Raw genomic sequence first — 22,769 nt, forward strand, 5'->3', positions numbered from 1 at the left:
GAAATATAAAATACATGAGAAAATTCTGATTCTGAAAATCCTGAGGGTTGTTTTGAACTGGTCAGCCACCTGTTCCACTGCTGAACTCCAGTAATCTCAGAGCAGACTTTAACAATGTTGTTTAGGGTGTTCTTGTCCTTCACAGATAATCCACTGTGCCAGCCAATAACAGCTAGAACCTCTGTCGGGTTTAGGGACTTTCAGTACAACATTGATCTGAGGGCTCTCACAAACAAGTCACACACAAAAAAAGTCAAGTCAAAGTCAAATGTTTCTTATTCTTCGTTAATTTTCCAATCTTGAACTACATTTTATTTTTGCTAAGTTCATAATGACTCGATACAAAGATACCGTGAAAAAAAAATTAAGGTGTAGGCCACACAGCAACAAGGAGAATCTTAATCTGATTTTTGGACATTCTAGTCCAGCAGAGAGCAAATTCACTCTGCCGGTGCGTTCAAGGACAATCTGACATCTGGATTGACTTTTTTTTTTTTTTTTAAATGTCAAGCAAAAGATATTCACTTTTTATGCAGCCATTTGTTGAAACAATGACTTGCACTCAAAATTTGCGTCCAATTTTTTTTTCTCAATAGTTTTCAGTCATATTCATAACCAGCAAAGTCAAGTTCTTCCAGATTGAGGCTGGCTACGTCATCAAGTAGCCAATCAGATTTCTTGTGGACGTGGCCCTGGCTCACAGTGGCTATCTGAGCTAAATGAGCATTACATTGGTTTACTGTAATTTATTTATATTTGTCTCCTCGTGTCTGTCTCTTCATCTTTTCCTCATCTCTGAGCGAAATGAAGTAAGAGTGGAGGAAGGCTCGTTAAAATGTAAAATACTTCCATTAAAAATGTAACGCCACCCTCTCCATCTCCGTCTCCGCTGCCATTTTACATTTGGGAATCCAGGCGCTGATGAAAGGCAGAGAACGGAAAGAAAAGATGGAAAGAAAGAAGACAAACGAATTATGAATAAGGGGGCAAACAGACATACAGACGTATGTTAGCAAAACAGATACACACACACACACACACACGTATGTGCACAAGCCGGTCGACATTTTGTGATATTTACACAGAGCGAGGAGAGAGTTTGCCAAGTGGTGGGCAAGACAGCTGGAATAACACGCATAACAGTCACCGGGATTTGATTTTCAAAACAACTTTATTTACAATGTAGTTTTAAAAAAAAGCAATTCAAAAGTTATAACGTGTAGTTCAAAGACCTTTTGGAACCACCCGTGACAGACATCACCACTTATTTAAAAAAAAAATTGAACTTTGGGTTCATGTCGGATTATTTCAGAATGACATCACTGTTGTCTATAAACACTATCTGCTGATGTCTTTGAATTTTTTTGGATCATCACATTGAGACAAATCAACACTCGTCCTTTAAAGGGCCCCTGTGTTGACGTGACGTGAAGGGACACCAAAAGAAATTTGGATCAAGTTGTTTTATTCTAGCGAGCATTGAACTGGCCAGCAAAGGCTTCTGTCAGCGGATGAAGTTAAAAGCCAATCTGTGTGTGTGTGTGTGTGTGTGTGTGTGTGTGTGTGTGTGTGTGTGTGTGTGTGTGTGTTTGTGTGTACTTGCAACATAAAAATCTAACAAGACCAGTTTAAATATTTCAGTACAACAGATTTAATGACTCGTAGAGCCTCATCACTAATTCAACCACCTGAGACAGAGACACGTATGGAAACCAGACATTGTCACGACCTTCATGCATTTATTTTAATAGTTCCAAATCTTTTTTCAGTCAGGTTTAAATTCATATAAAGCCTCCATGTCTGAACTGCTAGTTATTAACAGCGTGCTGACCCCCAAAAAAGCACAAGAACCATCTGGAGGAGAGATGGAACTAAAACTAAAAGGCCCCAAAACTAAAGTTTTGGGGGCCAATGGATCCAGAGTAGAGTCTCATCACTCCTCTATGGAGGGGAAAGAATGAAGCTGATGCTGTTGGGTCCAGCCTACCCACAGTGAAGCCTAGTGATGCTCTGCATCTCACGCTGGAAACCTGCAGCGTTTACAGAGTCAAAACTCTCTTATCTGTCGTATTGAGCTCCTCCTCTGTGGTTTGTTTCTTGCAAACAGCTGATAAATAGTATAATTCTACCAGTAAATCTGATGCACAATGGGGCTTGAGTGATTTTGCTTCCAGCTGTATTTCTTGGATGAAACATACATACTCTTCAAAATTGCCACCCGTGTTTTAACTTAAACTTGAAGTGACAACGACTAAATGGATTTGTCACTCATTGCTTAACTGCAATTCAGTCTGATTATCACACTATTAAAGAGCAGACTTCACGCTATTGTTCAGACCTCTTTACACACTTCCTTACTGTCCACAGTCCACATCTACAGATCTGTAGTGACTAAAGCCACTGCTGTAAAGCCACAGTCTAGCAGAGAGAAAGGGAGGTTAATCTGAACAGGACGCAACGAGAAAGCTGGCATCACACACACATATACATACACACGCACACACACACATGCGTACATATACACATAAAGAGAGCCCATCTCGTGCCAAAACAGTGAGTCCCTGCTGGAAGCTGCTTGGTGCACTGGGAATTAGAAATCCCACAATTAAACATATGGGCATTAAGATAATTGTCAGTTGTTGTGCTGTGTGTGTGGGATTGTGTGTGTACAGTATATGTGTGTGTTTACAGTGTGTGTGTGTGTGTGTGTGTGTGTGTGTGTGTGTGTGTGTGTGTGTGTGTGTTTGTGTGTCAAACAGATGGATGGAATTCAGTCACACACACACACACACTGGTGCACCCTTACAGTATTATCATGAATATAGATAGGAAACACAAGAACAGCATACACACCATTTTGAAAAACAACGAAACAACCTCTAAATATACATGTCAGACATGCAAACATGAACCTCGACCGATACACACACACACACACACACACACACGCACACGTATTTGCATGAATGTACACTCAAGATACATAGAAGCACAGGCAATGAGTGAGTGTGTCACGAAGTCAGATGGAAATCTGCAGCATTAGAAAGGCAGATGATGCCCCCATCAGGTCATACGTGGAATTACAACATACAAGAAAAAAAAAAAGAAAAAAAATGTGATTTCATAAAAACAAAAACAACAAAAACCTATGATGAAACGTTTTAAGAAATGACAGGAAGAAATAATAACCAATCAGTTATCTTTGAGTAATGGCAATAATCAAGAACATTTGGAAACTTCAGGCTTATGAGACTAATACAATTATATAATATTAAACACATTTGTTTATTTCACTTGAGTAAATGTCAAGAAAGAACATTTTATTTTAATATGTTGAATTACAAAAAAAAGTGAAATTCATAGGCGTCTGTCCAATCAGACGACACATGATGAATGCAGACAGTTGTTCGTTTTGAATGGGAATCTCATAATCATCCTCTCTTGTCCTTCAGGTGAGCTCACACAGAGAAGACGGCGGCAGCGTGAGCAGTTTGCGTGCCGGACACTCCATGGCGGGTCAGGTGCCGGTGCCTCAGCTTCCTGTTCAGTCGGCCACCTCGCCCGACCTCAGCCAGTCCGACCCGTACCGCGGTGAGACCCTCCAAATGATAGATACATACAACATGTGTGTGTGTGTGTGTGTGTGTGTGTGTGTGTGTACTACTACTAAATAATAATAATAATTAAATAAAACAACACATTAAAAGTGTTCTGTAAACGCACGAGTGGAAAAATAAGATGAGGAAGAGCGGAAAAGAACAAGAAATTTAACCTAGGAAAAAAAGAAAGATCAAGAACTGACAAAAGAGGATGAACAGAAAAAGCTGTTTGGATGAGGATGAAGAAGAAAAGAAGTAGAAGATTAGGGTGAGAGCCGCCTGTAAAAGCAAAATACATAAGAGAAGAAAAGAAGATACAAAATAAATAAGAAACAGAATAGACAAGAAAAAGGAAACTCTGAACTCAAACCAACTTCAGGATTCTCTGAAGGAGGATCAGAAAGTTTGAAGTTACGTGGAATTGTGACAAACACGTGGATCTCAGCTGGCAAGGCCTCAACGTCACCTCCCGAGTGTTAAAAGCCTAACGAGGAGGTTAATAAATACAGTATATGTGATATGAATATAGAGGAAGCAAAGTGTATATGATGGCGCTGGTGGAGCAAATTAGCCCTGGGCTCATTTTTAAAGGCTGAAAATGAGTCTGCTGGCAGCAGAGTTCAGCCAGCGGCAGCCAGAGCCAAGTGTGTAATGAGGTGAGAGAGAGAAACACACACACACACACGCACACGCATGCACACACACACACACACTTGATGGTGTGTTATGGCTGTAAATAAAGGGTATTAAAATGTTTTTGGCAGCAAGCACTTCAGATTTAATAACAGCCGTAGTTTTCTGCTTCTCTCTCCCCAAAATGTTTGCTCTGTACTGGTGATATATTATATTTATATTACTTTTCCCCAAAGTTTTATGAAACCAGTGATACGTAGTGAAAAAAAGTGATGGAAAAAAACAACAATTACGTACAGATTACAAAAATTAAATGATCAATTAATCTAAGTTGTGCAACTGATAACAAAGGAGGATGCATCACAGTGATTCCTTCACCACTGCTCTAACTCATCAATACAGACTTTTCTTTTCATTTCCTGACGTGGAAATCCATTTACTTTAATGTTCTCATCTTACAGTAAATTATGCAACACACATTCCAACAGACATCAAACAAACAGCGACTCCTAAAACAAAAAGCCAGAACAGAAAAGACTTTATTTTATATTGACAGGCTCCTAAACGAAAGCCAGAAACCAGATTAGATCAGAGACGTTCAGACTCAGACCAGGATTGAGACCATCATTGCTGTTTTTTTTTTGTTGTTTTTTTTTCCTTCAGTGTCAGCTTGTGTCTGTCTGGATTCTTTCAGATATTCACGAGCACAAAGTCACTTTTCACAGTTTTAGCCCTTTTTAAATTCAGCTATTTGTGCACAAGCGCAGGGACTGTACAGAAAGAGACACACACAAACCAAACACAGACCGCCACTCAAAAGCTGCACACAAAATGCCTCCAGTCAGGCAGACGGAGATTCAAAATGGCCGACAGTTGGTCGTGTGTGTGTGTGTGTGTGTGTGTGTGTGTGTGTGTGTGTGTGTGTGTGTGTGTGTGTGTGTGTGTGTGTGTGTGTGTGTGTGTGTGTGTGAGTGTGTGTGTGTGTGGAACAGAGTGAAGTGTTTCGTGTTGACTGAGAACTTGGCAGCTTACCAGTGGCAGATCCATACAGACGTCAAATAAAGACTGCACTGTTCAGCGGAGTAGAAAGACAGATAGAGGCTTAATGTCTGCGTCACAACGCTCCCAGGCCGCCATCATGGAGGTCAAGTGGAGAATTTTCTGTCTTCTGAAGCACCTGGTGCTTCCGCTGCCTTCACACCCCTAGTTGTCAGAATTTGGAAAAAACAAAAAACAGAAACCCTACCTATAACATGCTTTGCTCCTGCTGGCGTAACCTTAACTGCTTCTCATTATATTTGTGTTGAATGTCATTTTTTTCTAGCCCCTTAGTTTGCAGCTAATTACATTTTATTCCTTGCAATTGTGTTGGAGATAATCAGAAAATGCAAGATCCATATTTGTCTAAAAGAAAATTATTTTATGGACCTGTGGAACAAATCCAGACAGTTTCCTATCTTAGACTTTTTGCCAACGAAGGGATTTGAAGTCCTAGGAGCACGTGTTGCTAGAATCAGCTCTTTATTACTCAAGACACAGTGATTCAATGTAAATCTGCTACAACAGTAACAGATCTTTGAACCAAGATTCTGCTTAAACGCAACTTCTGAGTCACTGATCCAGCTCTCTTCAGCAAACTGGACAATATGAGACAGAGGAATATGGAGGTAGCAGGAATCTGGCTGTGTGGAAACACACCAAGCAGACCACAGATGTCCTCAGCAAAGCCTCCTTAGACAGTTAAAAAGAGACGTTTGTGCAAATTTAAATGTCTTTGAACTGAATGTTCTTATAAAAGCAGATTGAGCTGCTTTTTTTTGAGTAATCGAGGATCCTTATGTGCGTTCAGCATCTTTCAGTGTGAGATCGCTCAGCCAACACATCTCCATGTCAGGGCTTCTGGTGAGAGTGTTTGTCCCGACGGGTCGGTGTCACCTGGTATGGTGGTGTCTGACTGCCCCTGTTCTCATGGTCACATCATGTATTCATTCATTTTCAATGCGATTTGTGTGTGTCTGTGTGTGTGTCTGTGTGTGTGTATGTGTGCGTGCGTGTGTGTGTGTGTGTGTGGTTTTTACATCCCTACCTATGCTGAATGATGGGATGTAGAGGCTAAGCCAGACAGGCCACATGGAGTCCGACAGTGATGGTGGTGCTCTGTAATTAATAGAGCGTACGCAGGGAGTATTTACTCCTCTTGTTACACACACACACACACACACACACACACACACACACACACACACACACACACACACACACACACACACACACACACATACACACCAAAGAGCATGTGTGGCAGACGGGGGGGGCGGCACACAAGATGTTTTCTTCTTTCTAGGGGGTCTTAACAGCAGATAATTAAGAAGCACGGCCATAGCCTCAAAAAGGAATTATGTTTGTTGATTCCATATTTTTTTAATATTTAAAATAAACATCCCCCTCTGTTTTTTTGTTGTTTTTTTACCAAAACCACCCTTTCTTTCTCCCCCCATCATGCTGCAGCCCTGTCCGGAGCCCTCCAGGGACAGAGCACCTCCTCTGTCAGCTCAGAGATCAAGTCTGAGGACGAAGGCGATGAGAACCTACTGCAGGACGGCAAGACCATGGACCCCAAGAAGGAAGATCCTGACAGCAAGGACCTCAAAGCTATTGATAGGTCAAGATCTTGGTAACCACGGCTACCTCTGAGACGTTCGCTTCCATTAAAATTTTCAGCTTGGCTGGGATGTACGTTTTCACAAAACACCTGCAGCTCAAAGACCTTCCTTTTTCAGAGAAACACATCATCATGCAGCATTCAGTTGAAGTAAAGCAGGTTTTAACTAAAAATGGGTTTTTTTTTAGAGAATTGTAAATAGAGTTTATGAAAAAATGAATAAGGCTTAAACTAACATGTTTCTACATTGTTGTTGCTTCTTGGGATTTAAATAATTGTAGTAGTATAACAAGACACATAAAAAGTCTTGAATTCTTTGGATTCCATGTTTGTATCCTTTGGGCCAATAGTGAAGAGATGAAACAGTTTTTCTCTGTCAGATGAACAATAAGTCTTACATACCAACATTCAGATGTACCAACATGAAGAAGGAACAGCTAAACTTTGCTACTTTATTAATTTAAAGTGTACAAGGAAGGACTTAAAGCTGTGGATGTTTTGTGAACCAGCCTCTGGACTTTGATGAAGTGACCAAATGTGATGAGAAACAGTTAAATGCATCCCTCCACACAGAGCGTTCTTGTCTGCCGGGCATCTCTCCTTTTTTTTTTTCTTTTCATACATGGCTTCTGTTAATGTCTGTAAGCCAAGACTCCAGCGTCAACAGGAGGAGAGGTTCCTGGTGGACATGCAGCTCCTGCTTTCAGCCTCATCCTCTTCCCATGGTCTTGGGCCTGGTTTTAGCTGTTTCTCACACATGAGAGTAGACCCCCACGTTCAACATTCTCAAAGACGCCTCTGCCTCACTTTTAGGGCTGGGAAGTCAACAGTACAAGAAACACTGAAAATGAATGAAATGTGTGAAACTCACTCATTTTATCAACACCAGCTAAATTTACTAGAAGGACTGTTGACCTTGCTCAGTGTTGATTACCCAGCCGAGGAGCAGAGGATGAAATTAGAAATATTCGGATCCCAAACCCAGAGAAGTGTACATGATGATGGCAGTCATGATGATGATGATTATTTTGTCAAACACCCAAACTTTAAATATCTACAAAAACTGATGAATTAATTCTGTCTGATTGCCTGAAATCTAAGTTCCCTGTAACAGCGACGGCTAACGTTAGCATTCAGAGTATGAACAACTGAACCCCCCAACAACAAGTCAGGCATGAACAACTTCTTAGAATCAATATGAAAAATTAAGTTGTTGGAATGTTGTGAATGAACAGTAGCTACTGATGTGAAATACCCAGAATGCAGTGCATGATAAATCATTTTTTTGTCGAGTAATGACTCATTTAAAAAAAAAAGTCAGAGATATTCAAAAACTGCTGTTCATGTTCGATGTTCATCAAAATGATCCAAACTGAGCTTTCATGGTCAAAATCCTCCCCTCTTTCCTCTGCTCTTTTACCCACGCCCCTTGCTTCCCCCTTCCCTTGTCCCTCCATGTTCTCACCGTTGGTCACCGTAGCAACAACGATGATGAAGATCTGTCTCCGGAGCAGAAGATGGAGAGGGAGAGAGAACGTAGGATGGCCAACAATGCACGGGAGCGTCTGCGTGTCCGCGACATCAATGAGGCGTTCAAGGAGCTGGGCAGGATGGTCCAGTTGCACCTGAAGAGCGACAAACCTCAGACCAAGTTACTGATCCTGCACCAGGCGGTGGCCGTCATCCTCAGTCTGGAGCAGCAAGTCAGAGGTAGCCAAACACGATAATAGACTGATGGAAATTAAAAACCAAAAATGCTGTAAGCGCTGAAATAGTATATTTTCAGGTAGAAACATATTTTTTACAATGAGAACTTAAAGCTGCAGAGTCCTGACATTATTTCATCCTTGAAAACAAATCATTTATGGGAGGTTTGTTGAGCATTCAACAAGGTGTTTTTGAAGATTCTATAGAAATCTGGTAGGTCTGAATTTGCAGAAAATGTGTTTTAAAAACTACATAATAAATGCAGAGTTTGTCCATTTTCAATGAATGGTGTATTCATATGTAACATTAACATGAAAAACTTTTCCTTTTCTCTAACCTGAAAGCCCTTAAAAGAATTAAGGTTAACAAAATGTTGCACTTCTCCAGGAGTTCCAGGAGAGGGCAGCACCCAAACCTGTCACATGTTTTTGAAAGCATTTCCTTTTTTGATTGATCAGCCTAAAAGAAATATGTCACTATAGTCAGGACACACTGCAGACCAGAATTAAGAGTGTTATCCTCCCCTCCTCTCTATCTGTCCAGAACGAAACCTGAACCCAAAAGCAGCCTGTCTGAAGCGTCGAGAGGAAGAGAAGGTCACCGTAGCATCAGATGGGGCTCCACTCTCTTTGGCCGCCGCACACCACGCCGCCGCCGCCATGGGCGATGGGTCCAATCCCTTGGGACAAATGTAAAATGCAGCAACATCTCCTCCCCCCCTGAATGGTCAGATTTCACTTAGAAACTAATCTGCTGTTGTACCTTTAAATCAGAAGGATTGGGATTTTAGGTATTTAAAGCTATGCTTACACTTGCCATAACATTTACAATATATGGCAAATTGAACATCAAATGAACAAACGAGATTACTAGTAAAATATTGTACAGTTTTGGCTTTTGGAAAGACAATTGGAGAAGGAAATTTGTGTTTTAAGGGGTCAAATATTATCTGATAAGATTTGTAAGTTATAATTTGTCCATCAGTTGTCCATCAATGTGGTGTCTGTGTATTATTTAAACATTTATTTCCTGCAGAGTAGGCTTAGGCAATACGCAACGTGCTACACTATACAGCTATTACTGCCCATCACCAGTTCTAATGGTGATAAGTATGAAGTAAAAAAAAGAGGAAACAAATGTATGCAAGAGATACAGAGGAGAGGATGAGTGGAGCAACAGAGCGTGATTTCACCGTGAAACAGGGATAAGTTGACATAATTTATCATCATATATAACTTGGAAGGTCAGGCGTGTTGTTACAAATTAAAAACAAGCACTTCTTCTATTCTCATAGTATCTCCACAGATATAAATATGACCATATGGTAGTCAGGAGGAGTTTCTACTAGTCAATTAATTTGGCGAATCTGGACTTCCTAACAAACGTCAGAGAAAAAAACAACTTATCAGTTATAATATAATTTTCTCTTTTTTTCTGGCTTGTTTTTCACCAAACAAGGAAAGGAGAGTTTAAATGTTACACAGACAACATGTTGAGCAGGAAAATTTGATGAATCCCCTCTATTACATACCTGAATTTGTAGATTCACATCTTCAGTTCAGAGATGATGATATATTTTGGCGCTGGTTGTAAACAGAGGCCAGAGCTTGAGTTTTCTATCTGGTCTGGGTACATTTTAACAACAGATTGGAAGTAAGTGTGATTTTAATGTGTGACTGTGTGTTTGTCGCTGCTTTTTTTTTTTCTGAATATGTTCTGTGGCTGTTCTTGGCTCTACTACTTTTGCTTTCTTTTTGAAACATTTCATTTGTATTTTGTGTTTGCATGTTGATTCACAGAGCAGGTTTGATACAGTGTGAATTTTCTCTTCATTTTAGTCTTGATTTACCAAAGAAAGCAAGAGTAAAAAAAAAAAAGGCACAGAATTTCCTATCTGCTCGAAGCCTGTAGTGAATTCTATTTTTTTACTTGAAGAGTTTTTATACAAATTTCAGGTCAGGCGGGAACTGATGGGTGGATGTGATCTCATGTGATGGTGTAAACACAATGCTGTTCCTCGAGATAACACCTTTTTTTCACACTATCCACATTTTATGAGGTTTAGACTTTCAGCAGAGAGAAGTCATGTGACTTCTCTTGTCTTTTTTTTACATTTGCTTCACACTACACATTTGGTACGTGAATTATTTCATTTGTTAAGATCTGAGTATTGAAACCACTTGGCTGGGGGTGAGAAAAATAACAATGGTCTTGGTTAAAAGCTGTTAGTTTAAGTAACGTACGTGACATAGTTTAAATGGTGACAAAACAGGACAGCTCGGGCCATTTAAAATGGATTTCAGGAAAAGTAAAAGCATTGTGGGTCCTCTACTTCTACTAGTTCCCACTGCTTTCTATGGCAGCAGCATCAGACCTGTCAGAGCAGATCAGAACCTTCCTCTTTTAGGAAAAGGATAAAATATAGCTTTATCACAGTAGTTTTAATTTTGCACATTCATGTTGCTTTAGAACAGTAACTTTCTGATGTTAACATTATTATTTTTTTATTTTATTTTTTATATTAGCCATACTATTTAATTCATTTTGGAGAGGTGGTGGAATAAATACTGCTACCACTAAGAGTCACTATTCAGTCTTGGGTTCATATATATAAAATTTGATGTTCACCCTTCCTTCCTAATCCTCCCTTCCTTCCTTCCTTCCATCAATCTCTGCATCTGCAGGTCCAAGGTGCCAGAGTTCATCAAGATGATGAGTGACCATTTCCTCTGATGGCGTTTCCACAACAACCCGGCAAATCGATCAAAACCCCGTTGCTGCTTCAGCCTGACCAGTGAGATTCTCTGGAACTTTGGCTTGACCAATCAGATCAGCCTCTTTCTTTTCCTCTCGTCTGTTGTCTCTGATCCTCCTCTTCACCTTTATCTCCTTCTCCTGTCGAGAAAACACGGACTGCAGAATCACGTCAGTTGATTTTTCCACATTGCATTTACAGCTACAGTGAACTGGATGCTACGTTTTGGAGATGTTGAAATGGCCCACTGTATCATGGCTGCTGTGGGAGCTTTTGACAAAGTGACGACAATGAACAAAAGTCATTGGGATCACAACATCCAAGAATTTTCTTCTTCTTGTACTTGCTTTATCAGCATTCCCAGTTTGAAACGAGAAGGTTCTATATATATAGTGAAATGTATGAGAAAGGAAAACGTGACAAAAAACAAAAAAACTTTTTTAATAAGTGTAACTGGATGCAGGCCATGAGGAGAGATGTTCGGAATGGAGTAAAACATATCACAAAGTGTTCAAGAAATTTAAAAAAACAAAAAAAACACCAACATTGCGCTACTGCTGAATGCTGCCTCAGCGCGTCTCTGACTGAATGGCAATTTTAACGCCACACTGTGGATGAAGCTGTGCCTGATCTTCTCTTGGATGAAAAACCAGTAAGATAGATGCAGATGGAGACGCAATGCAAACAAGTCTAGAATAAATAAAGGAATGTTCCACGAAGTGTCACAGAAGCAAGCTGCCCACTCATACATCCCTTCAAAATAGATATTTTCACAAAGTCAATTGCAAATGAAAATTCAGGAGGTAAAAAAAAATCAGCTGCAAACATTTTACCTTTAGGTGATGAGTTATCATCACAGAAAATGTTGCTTTTTGACTATCAACTATCAAGTTAGGGGCAAATAAAATATATTTCTTCACAAAACGCAAATATTTAAAATAGACAGTCAATGTAAAAACATTGGACTTAAAGTTTGTTTATTAGAGTTTGATGCCAATAGCCATGTTGAGCTTGTTTCATGTGGAGAATTGTGCAAAAATGCTCTTATTTCAAATACAAATTCAAATACAAAAGCCGGATAAGTTGCACCAAAATGACCCATGAGCATCTACTGAGAAGAATGGAACATCTGGAGAATCAATCCTTGAATCAGGTGATCATTCAGTCAGTGAGTGACTGCAGGGGGGCCTGGGGTATTTTAACGACTGAAGGTAAAAACAGGGAGAATCAACACTAAGTTTTCATGATATCATCACTTAACATTGCTGTGGGGTAAAAGAGCAAATGCTAAAAGTGATGAAAGAAAAAGAGGAGTTCTACCAAAACATCTCCAATCAAAAGGCCTTTGTCACATAATCATCATCATGTGCAGAGCAGGCCACCTTTAAAGACTCCAGACCGTTACTGAAATCAAACCATAAATGGGCACACGGTTGAGAGGATTAGATTGTTGACGAAAATAAAAGATAGATAGGTAATTAAAGGTAAGGACTGGATTGAGCACTGATATGCATTGTATTCCACAATTTAGCACATTTCCTGAATCGCAATCACTCCAGATACCAGAAGGCCTCAACTATGAGAGTTTTATGAGTCAAGGGAGGGCAAAACGGAAAAAAAAAAAAGACTGAAATGGGAGGACATTGCAAGACTATGAAATTAAGAATGAAGATAAAGCAAAACAAATTTGAAGACACTGCACTGGAAGAAAAGTAACAATCAGTGGGATGAGGGCTGTCATTTCTTCTAGGGTGCCAGGCAGCAGTTGGCAAAGCATTTCCTAGTCTAGCATCTGGCCAATCATAACCTCTAAACTTTTACTCCAGTTTAAGACTTCCTTGCCCAGAGCAACAAATTGGGGTACTTTCTAATCTAATTCATTGATGTCTCGCAAAATAGCATTATAATAGCCCCAATTTTCATTAGTCCTATAGTTCTTTTCTTAAAGCTGATGCAAGTCAAAATTTCGAACCCATGGACGTCTAGTGGAGGCCTGTCTACTGTTGGGACAATCTGGCCTTGAATAAAAGCTGCATTTACCAGTAGTCTGATGCTCCGTACTTTAGAATTACAATGTGTGTTATTTGTCATGAGATTATCATGAACACCAGTGACCAGACATGCCCTAGAATATTTCAGTTACCTTAGTTTGTTTAATGTATGAATAGTGGAAAATGATAATCAATTGAAGTGAAATTGGTTCAGATCTGAGGGACGTCTAATCCAAAGGTTTAGCCACTTCTCTTCAGAATTCGAAGGTGTGGTATGTTGGACATAGACTTATACAGAAGTTTATTTACAGTCAGGGATTTGTTTGAACAAGAAGAGATTGAAAAAAAGAATAAATGAATTAACATCAGGAAGAAATGCTCAGTGTTTGGGGTGTTGCTATGCATCAAAGTCAATTATGAAGGTAAAACTTGTCGCACAAATGTCCATCGAACTTCTGGTGTTGATCTTAACTTGAACCCTCCTTAATAATCCAAGTCAATGGTAAATCCCCAGTCCCGGTGTTGTCTTCTCTGCTGACCCCTAGCCTTATTAGCCCTAAACCACACAGTTCGAGCCTCTCTCCACAGTTTCTTGCCCCATCTTAGCATTCCCACAGATGCAATTTGAACATTCACAGATCTACCAATGTGCCTTTTTAGAGTTCATATCATTCGAGTTGCCAGAGGAAGACATTTACCTGGTCTTTTAATAGGATGCAAGCTTAGGGAAACCTGTTCTTAGTCGTTAGGTTCTATGCAGTCAGGTTTTTTATCAGACCTGGGAATTTAAAAAAAGCTAAAAAGGAAAAAAAAGTATTTTTTGGATAAAATCTAAACTGTATTTAATGTACTGTACGCTTATATGTAAGTAGACAGTGTGTTCTGGCTTTGAGCCACTGAGACAGACGCTTGATTTAGCAACACAAGTCACCATCCTAGTCCTTTTCCATCCACCTGAGACCAACATAAGCCCCAACCACTCCGTTCCAAACCCCAGCCCTGTTTCCATGGTGAACAACGCGTCTCCTCTTGTATTATAGCTTATCAGCTTTTTATCAATATTTGATCGGCTTGTCCTAAGCCAATGTAGTCTTCAGTACAAAGTGTGTGGTCGTATGTTGTAAAACAGATTTCCTTTTTTCGCTCTCTCTCCCCTTTTTAAGAAGAAACTTTTCTCTTATTAATTTTTTTCTTTGTCTGTTCCGGTTTACATGTCTATTATAGAAAAATGTAAAAAAACAAAAAACAAAATAAAAACAAAAAAACAACACAAATTTGTTCTCCGACAGTATTGTTCCCTGTCGGTCACCCATTTTAATGCGGTTAAAATCTTACACTATCAACAGGAAGGCACAGAAACTGGAAAAGAGTCTATTTGAATAAATCAATCTATATATAAATGTACAAAAAATATATACGATATATAAGGAGGGTGCCATTTTCTGTTATTTTTTTATTTTTTTGTGACAAAGTAGTGTTGGCTTGGGGAGGATTTATTTTCTCAAAGACTGAACTGACAGAATTTGGCAAAGCCCTTCAGTGTTATAAAATTTCAGCTGACTTTGTTGTGTTCTCCATTGTTGCCATGACAATACCCTCAGACTAGTACGGCACCCTGCACAGGACAAAACAGGACCAGAGTTCCTTCAGCTCCATTCACTGCTATCTATCCAAGGCAACAACACACAGACGTTTGTAAATTGTATGCAACAAAAGGCAAACTTTACCATTATTTTGAAATTGTGTATGTAAAAGTTATATTTTTACATGTAGACTGTTGTTATTTTGTGTTTTAGAAATATGTTGTATTGGTTCTTTTGTTAAAAGATGAAAATGTAAAATTCAGTGTGTTGAAAAAATGTGTCACATTGAAAATGTAGTGAGGTCAAAATTTCCAATCTTTTTTTTTATTTTCTTTTTTCAGCATTATGTTTACTATCTGTGACATGTTTATGGGTTTGTGGGAGTCAGACACCAGAAAAGATATATGGTATTTGTTCAATTCTCCATGCCTCATAACATTACCATTTTTAATTGTCTTTTTTGCTGAAAAATGTGTAAATAGTCACAAAACATTTTCCATGGGGTTTCTGTGGGGTAAGGACCAGTGAGAGATGATGATGATGAATTTTTAATTTTTAGTAAGGATTTAGGTTTGTAGCCAGATGCCAACTTTTAGTTTCAGTTAGTGGTGCTCAGTATTGTGTGTGGTTTTGGTTGCCATCTATCTGAAGTGTAAATCTAACAATTAAAAACAACAATCATTTGTGTCAGAGCCGGTGTTTTTTGTTTGTTTGTTTTGGGGTTTTGTTTTTTGTTTGTTTGTTTTTTAACCACCAATTAAAGAATTACGGTTGATTTTCTAAACTTGGTCGATTTGGTTAAAAGATACTATAAATTGCGCAAATCCATACCGTACATGGTATACTAAATTCAAAAATAGGCTAATTACATTAACATAATACATTTTTTTGTTTCAATTTTATAAAATTGTTACAAAGTAGTATTGTAAAAGCATCAACTTTATTTTTAATTATGTACATTTTATAGTAAAGTGAGATACCCAAAGGAAGTTCCCATGGTATCTCTGGGCTGGCTCTGACTCAATGGTGCATGTATTACCTTCATGATGGAGTGTAAATGTTGATAAAATGAATGACCCTCAGCAACTGAATCAAGATTAGTATATGTAAGAGATTGGAGTATTGCTAATATAAAAGAGCGGGTCATCAGCAAACAATCTTATCAGCTACTTCCCCAAAAAGATATCAGATCATGTGCAAGGCAGTTTCAGTCATTTGTTTTGTAGTGTTTGCCATTGGATTTGAGCTTTTTTATCAAAATGTAAAGCTGCTTTGATTTGGACCTAGGTTAAACACTAGGATTGGATCTGTTAGTCCAAGTGCTAAATCTATTTTTTAAGTAATATTTTTTTGTGATGCTTCATTTCATATTTTCTCTTTTCGCTTTATATAACCAAGTCATCTCCAGAATGACGGTATCTTCATTTTTATGTTACCCCTGATGTTTTTATTAGCCAAAATGTTAACTTTTCCTTTTCCCACTTTGTTGTACATAAACATCTCATTTGTCTTTTTCAGTGACTGTGCCATGAGCTTTGTAATCTGTTACTCTGTACCAATTTTACTGCAATAATGAGTTGAATTCAAAATGGTCATTCCTGTCCCTCATTTTTCAGACAAATGTTACAAACTAGAAACATATTCTCACTACAGCTTACCTCATATAAATGAATAATTGAAGTTGAGTGTCATCCTGGCTGAAAAATTGACAATACATCAATCGCACAACTTTGTGTAATCATGGATTTGATTTGTTGAGTCTTCCACTCAACAGAATGAGTTAACTTTTTAAATATGATATGGAAGTGTGACTGGTCACACAGCAATTCTTTTAAACATTTATCTGCCAGTAGATATTCATGCTGATGCCTATGTCCTACATTTTGAAAACAGAGGTCAACAGTTATTAGAGTACCATTCATCCATCCATGATTCTTCTGCCGTCGCAGGTCGTGGGATGCTGGAGCCTACCCAATCTGACTAGGGGCGTGAGGCAGGGTACACTCTGGGCACGATGCCAGTGCACCACAGAGCTACATGTAGACACACATACACACATGGGCAGTATGAAACCGATTCACCTGAAGTGTGTGCTTTTGGAGGTGGGAGGAAGCCGGGGAACCCAAAGAGAACCCACGCAGACACGGGGACACCGTGCAGACTCCAAACAGGGCGGGGCTCGAACCGAGAACCACCATGCTGCGTGACGACAGCTCTACCCACTGCGCCACCGTGCCGCCCTTATTAGAGCACTTCTTGTTTAATTTGAGAATTTGACCAACCAACTAAGTAGTTAATAAATTTTAGTTTCCACATTATCTAAAAAAATGTAACTTAATTTGTGAAGAACAAAAAATTAAACTTTAAAACATATAATCTTCACGATTGAGACAATTTTTTTCTTGCTATGTTTTTGAATTTTTTTAAATTTGTGTGTTACATTATGAGTAATGCTCGCCCTTTAAAACCATAGAGATTCAAATAATTTTTGAATCTCGTGTTGTATTGATATTTTATACATTTTCAGTTGAATACCATATTTTTGTCATCTGCTTATTTCTAGTTTTGTTTCACCCACCGTACATATTCATCATATCAAACTGCAAAATTGAAAAAAAAAAAATTGACTGAATTTTCGGATGGTCATACCTCATTGTTATAGGTCATGATATTAAAGCTGCTATTAAGTCACTATTTGTCCTTTTTACATCTGTACAGCTATTTTTTGAGTCAGTTAGCAACAGACTTTCGGAATATACAACACAAACAGACCAGTAGAAAATAGTTTATTTGCGATGTTTAGTGAATAGCCCTGAGACTACATGATTATCATACTATCGAATATAGAGAGTAACGAAAACAAGTGCATTTTTGTTATCCTGCATTGGCACAACTTGAAAAACAATTTTTGGAACAATTGCAAAAATGGCAATGATGCTCCCACCTGATTGCCTCCTATTAGCCAATTTTGTGTCCAGTTTATAAATCAGTAGAATAAACTAAAATCAAGAACTTGAATATTTTTACTATTTAATTTGAATTATAAACAATTTTAAGTTAGATAGAAATAAAACCTATCAAGTAACACCAGGTGTAAATGTAATCGAAATGTTACAAAGAAATAAAGCATGGAATTAGTTTGATCAATGAGAGCAAGCACAAATAAACATTTTGAAATATGTTTAAATTTTTAGCATCAGGGCCAATACAGAGACGTAAACTTCTATGAACGATGGCCTTTTCCTTTGTCCTTGTTATCGGTGCTGTAATGTATTGACAAATGTAAAAGAAAAATGAAACACCACAGTTATCAGTGTGTGGGTTTTTCCTAGAAAGCCCTATTATTTAGACTGTCATTGGCAAAAAAAATCAAAGTAAATCAATTATTATCTAAAATAATTTTGACCTGAATTTGCAGGGAGGTGTCCTTTTTTACAATAGAAAAATGATGTAAAGGAAAAAAAAAAGCCTTAAATTTATTTGTAAATATCAAATTGGGAATTATAAAAATTATACTTACGTGATGTTAAAATATTGATTTAGATATTTGGTGATGGTTACTAGAAATGAGCTTGTGAGGATCTGAGAGCCTAATGGGTCATGAGTAGAGATTGTAACTAAGTCCCCCCCATCCCAGCCGAAACAAAATATTTCTCAGAAAACTCAAACATTCACTCACAAACTGTTTAATCCAAACAATTGTCCTTATCGTTGCTGTTGAACTGGATATTGCTATTGATTATATTAAAATTTTATTCCAGATGGAGGAGATGATGAGTACCAGGCTGTTTTGGGTTTCTGTAATGATAGTGTTATCCTCCTCGTAATTGTCGATACACCAGCCCAACAATTGGCCATCCCTTTGCCTGTCGGTTTTACTCGTGTAGTGATTCATGTTCATTACCATTCTGTAGCAATAAATGTATCATCTTTAAAATGCAGTGAATGGTTCATTCTTTACTATTGTTTTCTTTACAGTAGATAGGCGCAATTTAATCCCTATATTCACTCCTGGTGGATGCATGAGGACATTTTAACACTGCCAAGGCAAATAAAGAAAAATCGAACACAATACAGAGGTTTATTTTTCGTAAATACTTCGCCTTACTGTCTTTCATAGTGCGGTATTACGTAACTTTACGGACACTTCTGTGGAGTTTCTACAGGGACTATTCTCTGAATGTAGAATAAGTTGGATATCCTTGGGGAAATGAAATGAGCTACAACACACAGTATTCTTTGTATTGTTACATAGATACAGTATGTCTATGTGTTTAATGTATCTCACTGTCTTGTGTTTTGCACTGGTACCTAAACTTAACCATCATTTGCCAATCTGAAAGGCTGAGTAAGATGAAGAAAAAAAAGAATACAGTACAACAGTTTTTAAAATGTTTCCCAAATGATAAGTGACACATGGATTAACAAGACAAAAAATATATACCTTTCTGCCTTTGTCTCTGCATCATAATGTAGTTTTTGCCACTTTGATATGTATCAGAAGGTCATTCTGAAAAAGTTTGATCTACTGTGTCTGGTACAACCTGAACATGGCAGAATCTCCTGCTGCTTTTGGTACTGAACAGGATAAACCCATAAAAATATCAACAAATTATTATGTTTTACACTAAAGCAACAAAACCTCTGATTTGTTTGATGATACATATTAACTACTGACAGTCATATATAATAAAGCTTGAGAAAATCCTCTCTAGCAGTTCATGTTTTGGAACATCAGACAAACCACCATTGATCTCCTGTGGTGAATTAAGTCCTTACTTGACTTTAATTTCATGTTTGTCTGTTTAATATTCCCAGCTTGTTTTCACATGCCTGGAAAGTTTATGGATCACGTCATGACCTCAGAGCAACTGTTTCTTTAGTAGAAGGGATTGCCTCCTGAGTCAGTGATGCCCCTGCAGACAATTTGACTCATCAAGGTGATTTCATCTGTCTGTCACTGCAAGCTACAGGAATGACATCACTACATATTTTAATGGCATATTTTTGAGCTGATCATGCAGTGAGTTCTACAAACTCCCACGTGTGGTTTCCAATATCTCCTGTTCTGAACTGAATCCTGTTAATGTTTTTCCTCTATTTTGTTATTTATTTATTTCTGATTTCCCTTTACTTGCTTTTGAAAATCAAGTGGTTTTGCCATGCATTGAAAATCCAATAGAAATTTGAATGCAAGTTTGATTTCTATGTAAACCAATGGAAAACCAGTGGTTTGGCAAAGCACTATTCTTCAACACACCAGACTGCTTTCATACATTCTTAAAGGTTTTCCTGCATATTGAACGACTCCACATTTGGACCTATCAGGTACAGTTTTACAGTATGTTGTTGTCTCTCTGTGCCCAAAGGTGACTGTGAAGTCTCCACACCCCACTCAAGAAAAGTATCAGGGTTAAGCTCTTGGCTGTTATCATTCTCTAACTATTTGTTAAATGATTTGAGAACAAATTGGACAAAAATACATGGAAAACATGACATTAACTTATCTTATATACCTATATTCTTTACTTTAACAGAATGATTTTCCAAGGAGTTGTTGTTGCAGTAACACTCAATTTTGGCCCAAGGGCACCACTACCCACACTCTAAATCAAAACACAGGCGTTCCACCTTTTTTTCCCAGACATAGCACATACATACAGTATTGTGCTTAAACACTTTGTGACATTCTTAGAAGTTCTTTCTTTCTATTCAAAATTTAGCGGTGGCAGTATTTACCTGTGTTTTAGCAGCAAAACTCAATTTTGAGGATTTTTTTTTTTTTTTGTAATTGAGCGCACAAAGTTTAAATCTATACTAAGGAAATGAAGCCCTCCCTCTGTTTTTACAAAGCAAAGAAAACCTCATATAAATGACTGAAGGGTGGAGGTCTGACCTAGTCGCCCCTATAAACAGAAGCAGAGCTCTGCTGTTTTTCATCAGACAGGGTTTTTCCAGTGATGGAACATTTTTAACCACTTGAGTGTTTTCACCTGAACCTACTGGAGTTGTTAGTCTCAGGTGTGGTTGGTGGATGTTTAACAGCAACATGAACTCTGGTTTTCTACAGGTTGCTCAATCTTTATAGACATAGCATTCTTATAAAATATTTATTATCAGGTGTTATGTCATTGTGACAATGACACTAATGGTCTTTTGTGTTTAAATAGTTAAAATTACATTCCATAGTTGAGTTTCCATACATAATACATAAATATGAATACTATGTTATGCCCTGGTCTAGGGGGGAACTTTGGTTACCGCAAAGAAATAATCTGCAGCAACCAGTACAAATTTTACTGTAACAGTTTAATTTCTGGTGGAAAAAAGAAGCCACTACTGAAAAAGGATAGTAAAGATAACAGGTGAAAAGTTGTATAAACCAAAATAAAAAGCTTCTCCCTCCTAGATCACACGTTCTAGAACAGAGCTCCATTGAGCACAAATCTCATTCCAAACTCATATCTCACAACAATGTCAAAAGTGCTGATATTTCCTAGTGTTAGGAAGGCTTGGAGGAAGCGAAGTGAAGACTTCACAGGGTCCCAAGGTCGCGTACCCTGACCAATCACTTGGCAGCCAACCACGAGGCAGCATCAGCTTCTAATTCCTTCATTCCTGGTGGAATGAACACACACACCAAGGAGAGGAAACACAACAAACAATACACGAACTAAACATAAGGTCATAACAACTACCAAAATCTCAAATTAAGACTTTATCCATTAAGATTCCAGACTGATGCTATTTTTTTTTGTGTTAAACCCCAACCACTGGATGGCAGTGTTCTGATCATTCATCAGTAGTTTTTTGCCATAATGTCCACTGGGATCAAAACAAGTCAGTGTAAACAGAGTACATTGAATTGTTGCCCCAATGTCAGGGTGTGAATCGTATTCACACATTATTGGACCAGCAATATGGAGCAAGGACTCTCCATTCGTGTCTCCATCACAGGCAAAGTTCTACGTCTACCTCAGTTTACCTCTGTGCCCAAATATGGCTCTTCTAAAATTTTTAATAACGACAGGTGTAGATTCTCCCTCTTGTCTCAGAGAAAATACCTGCATGCTAAAAATGAATAGAATACTTCAGAGTTTAAACAGATGGTTTACTGTAGAGTGGTCAGAGTTGAATACAGAATACGAGATCTCGTGTTTCAGCTCCGGTCACACTCAGTCGTGATCACAAAGTGGGAACCTCAAACAATAGAACAGGCTGCTTATATAGTTGTCACCAAATGGAATAATGTATTTTCTCTAAGAACTACCTATCTCACTCTGTATTTGGTGTCTCATAAAATGACTATACTATTGGCGTATGGCGTACGTACCTGCCATACGACCCCTGTAAAAGGTCAAAGGTGGAATGCAGGACTCACCATGGGGGGTTGGAGAATGCATCTACATACTTTGGCTTGCTGCTGCAATCATGCATACATGTCTAAGCATGCTATAAGACAATTCATATAAAATACAATCTACCAATCTTGAGTGTTATTTTATTACATGAGCACAAATAAAAGTTATATTCAAAGTTATATCAAAGTTATATTCACATTTTTATTTGACTAACCCCATCTAAGGCTGGGGTAGATGTTTAAATACTTTATTTGCATTTATGGTTGGCACTGTGAGCATTATAATAATTTATAATGAATAAGAAGTGGTGCTTCATGTTCTAGACATCTTCCTGTGGACCTAGAATTATTTTTGATGTGCATAGGAAAAGTTTTCTTTCTTTCTTCTTTTTCATCGCAGAGATTAGGCAAGAGAAATAATCATAATGTATGTGTCCTGGCCAAGGAGATGTTAGCTTAGCAATGATAAACATTTGTGG

The 22,769-nt window shown here is 38.2% G+C and overlaps 1 protein-coding gene across 4 annotated transcripts in view; it reads left to right on the top strand.

Moving 5' to 3' along the window:
• The window catches only part of tcf4 (transcription factor 4), a 215,516-nt gene extending 199,901 nt beyond the window's left edge, over positions 1-15,615 (top strand). For 3 of the 4 annotated variants that reach the window (XM_068334438.1, XM_068334440.1, XM_068334439.1), the window contains 5 exons: positions 3,453-3,591; positions 6,741-6,894; positions 8,375-8,604; positions 9,145-9,292; positions 11,286-15,615. In XM_068334438.1, the coding sequence (XP_068190539.1) occupies positions 3,453-3,591; positions 6,741-6,894; positions 8,375-8,604; positions 9,145-9,292; positions 11,286-11,334 (720 nt within the window). In that variant the 3' untranslated portion in view covers positions 11,335-15,615. Of the gene's footprint in view, positions 1-3,452; positions 3,592-6,740; positions 6,895-8,374; positions 8,605-9,144; positions 9,328-11,285 lie in introns of all 4 variants that reach the window. The other variant, XM_068334441.1, reaches the window with a different exon arrangement.
• Positions 15,616-22,769: the final 7,154 nt, after the last annotated feature.

This window comes from Antennarius striatus, chromosome 15 (genome assembly GCF_040054535.1).
Source record: "Antennarius striatus isolate MH-2024 chromosome 15, ASM4005453v1, whole genome shotgun sequence".
Lineage (NCBI taxonomy): Eukaryota > Metazoa > Chordata > Actinopteri > Lophiiformes > Antennariidae > Antennarius > Antennarius striatus.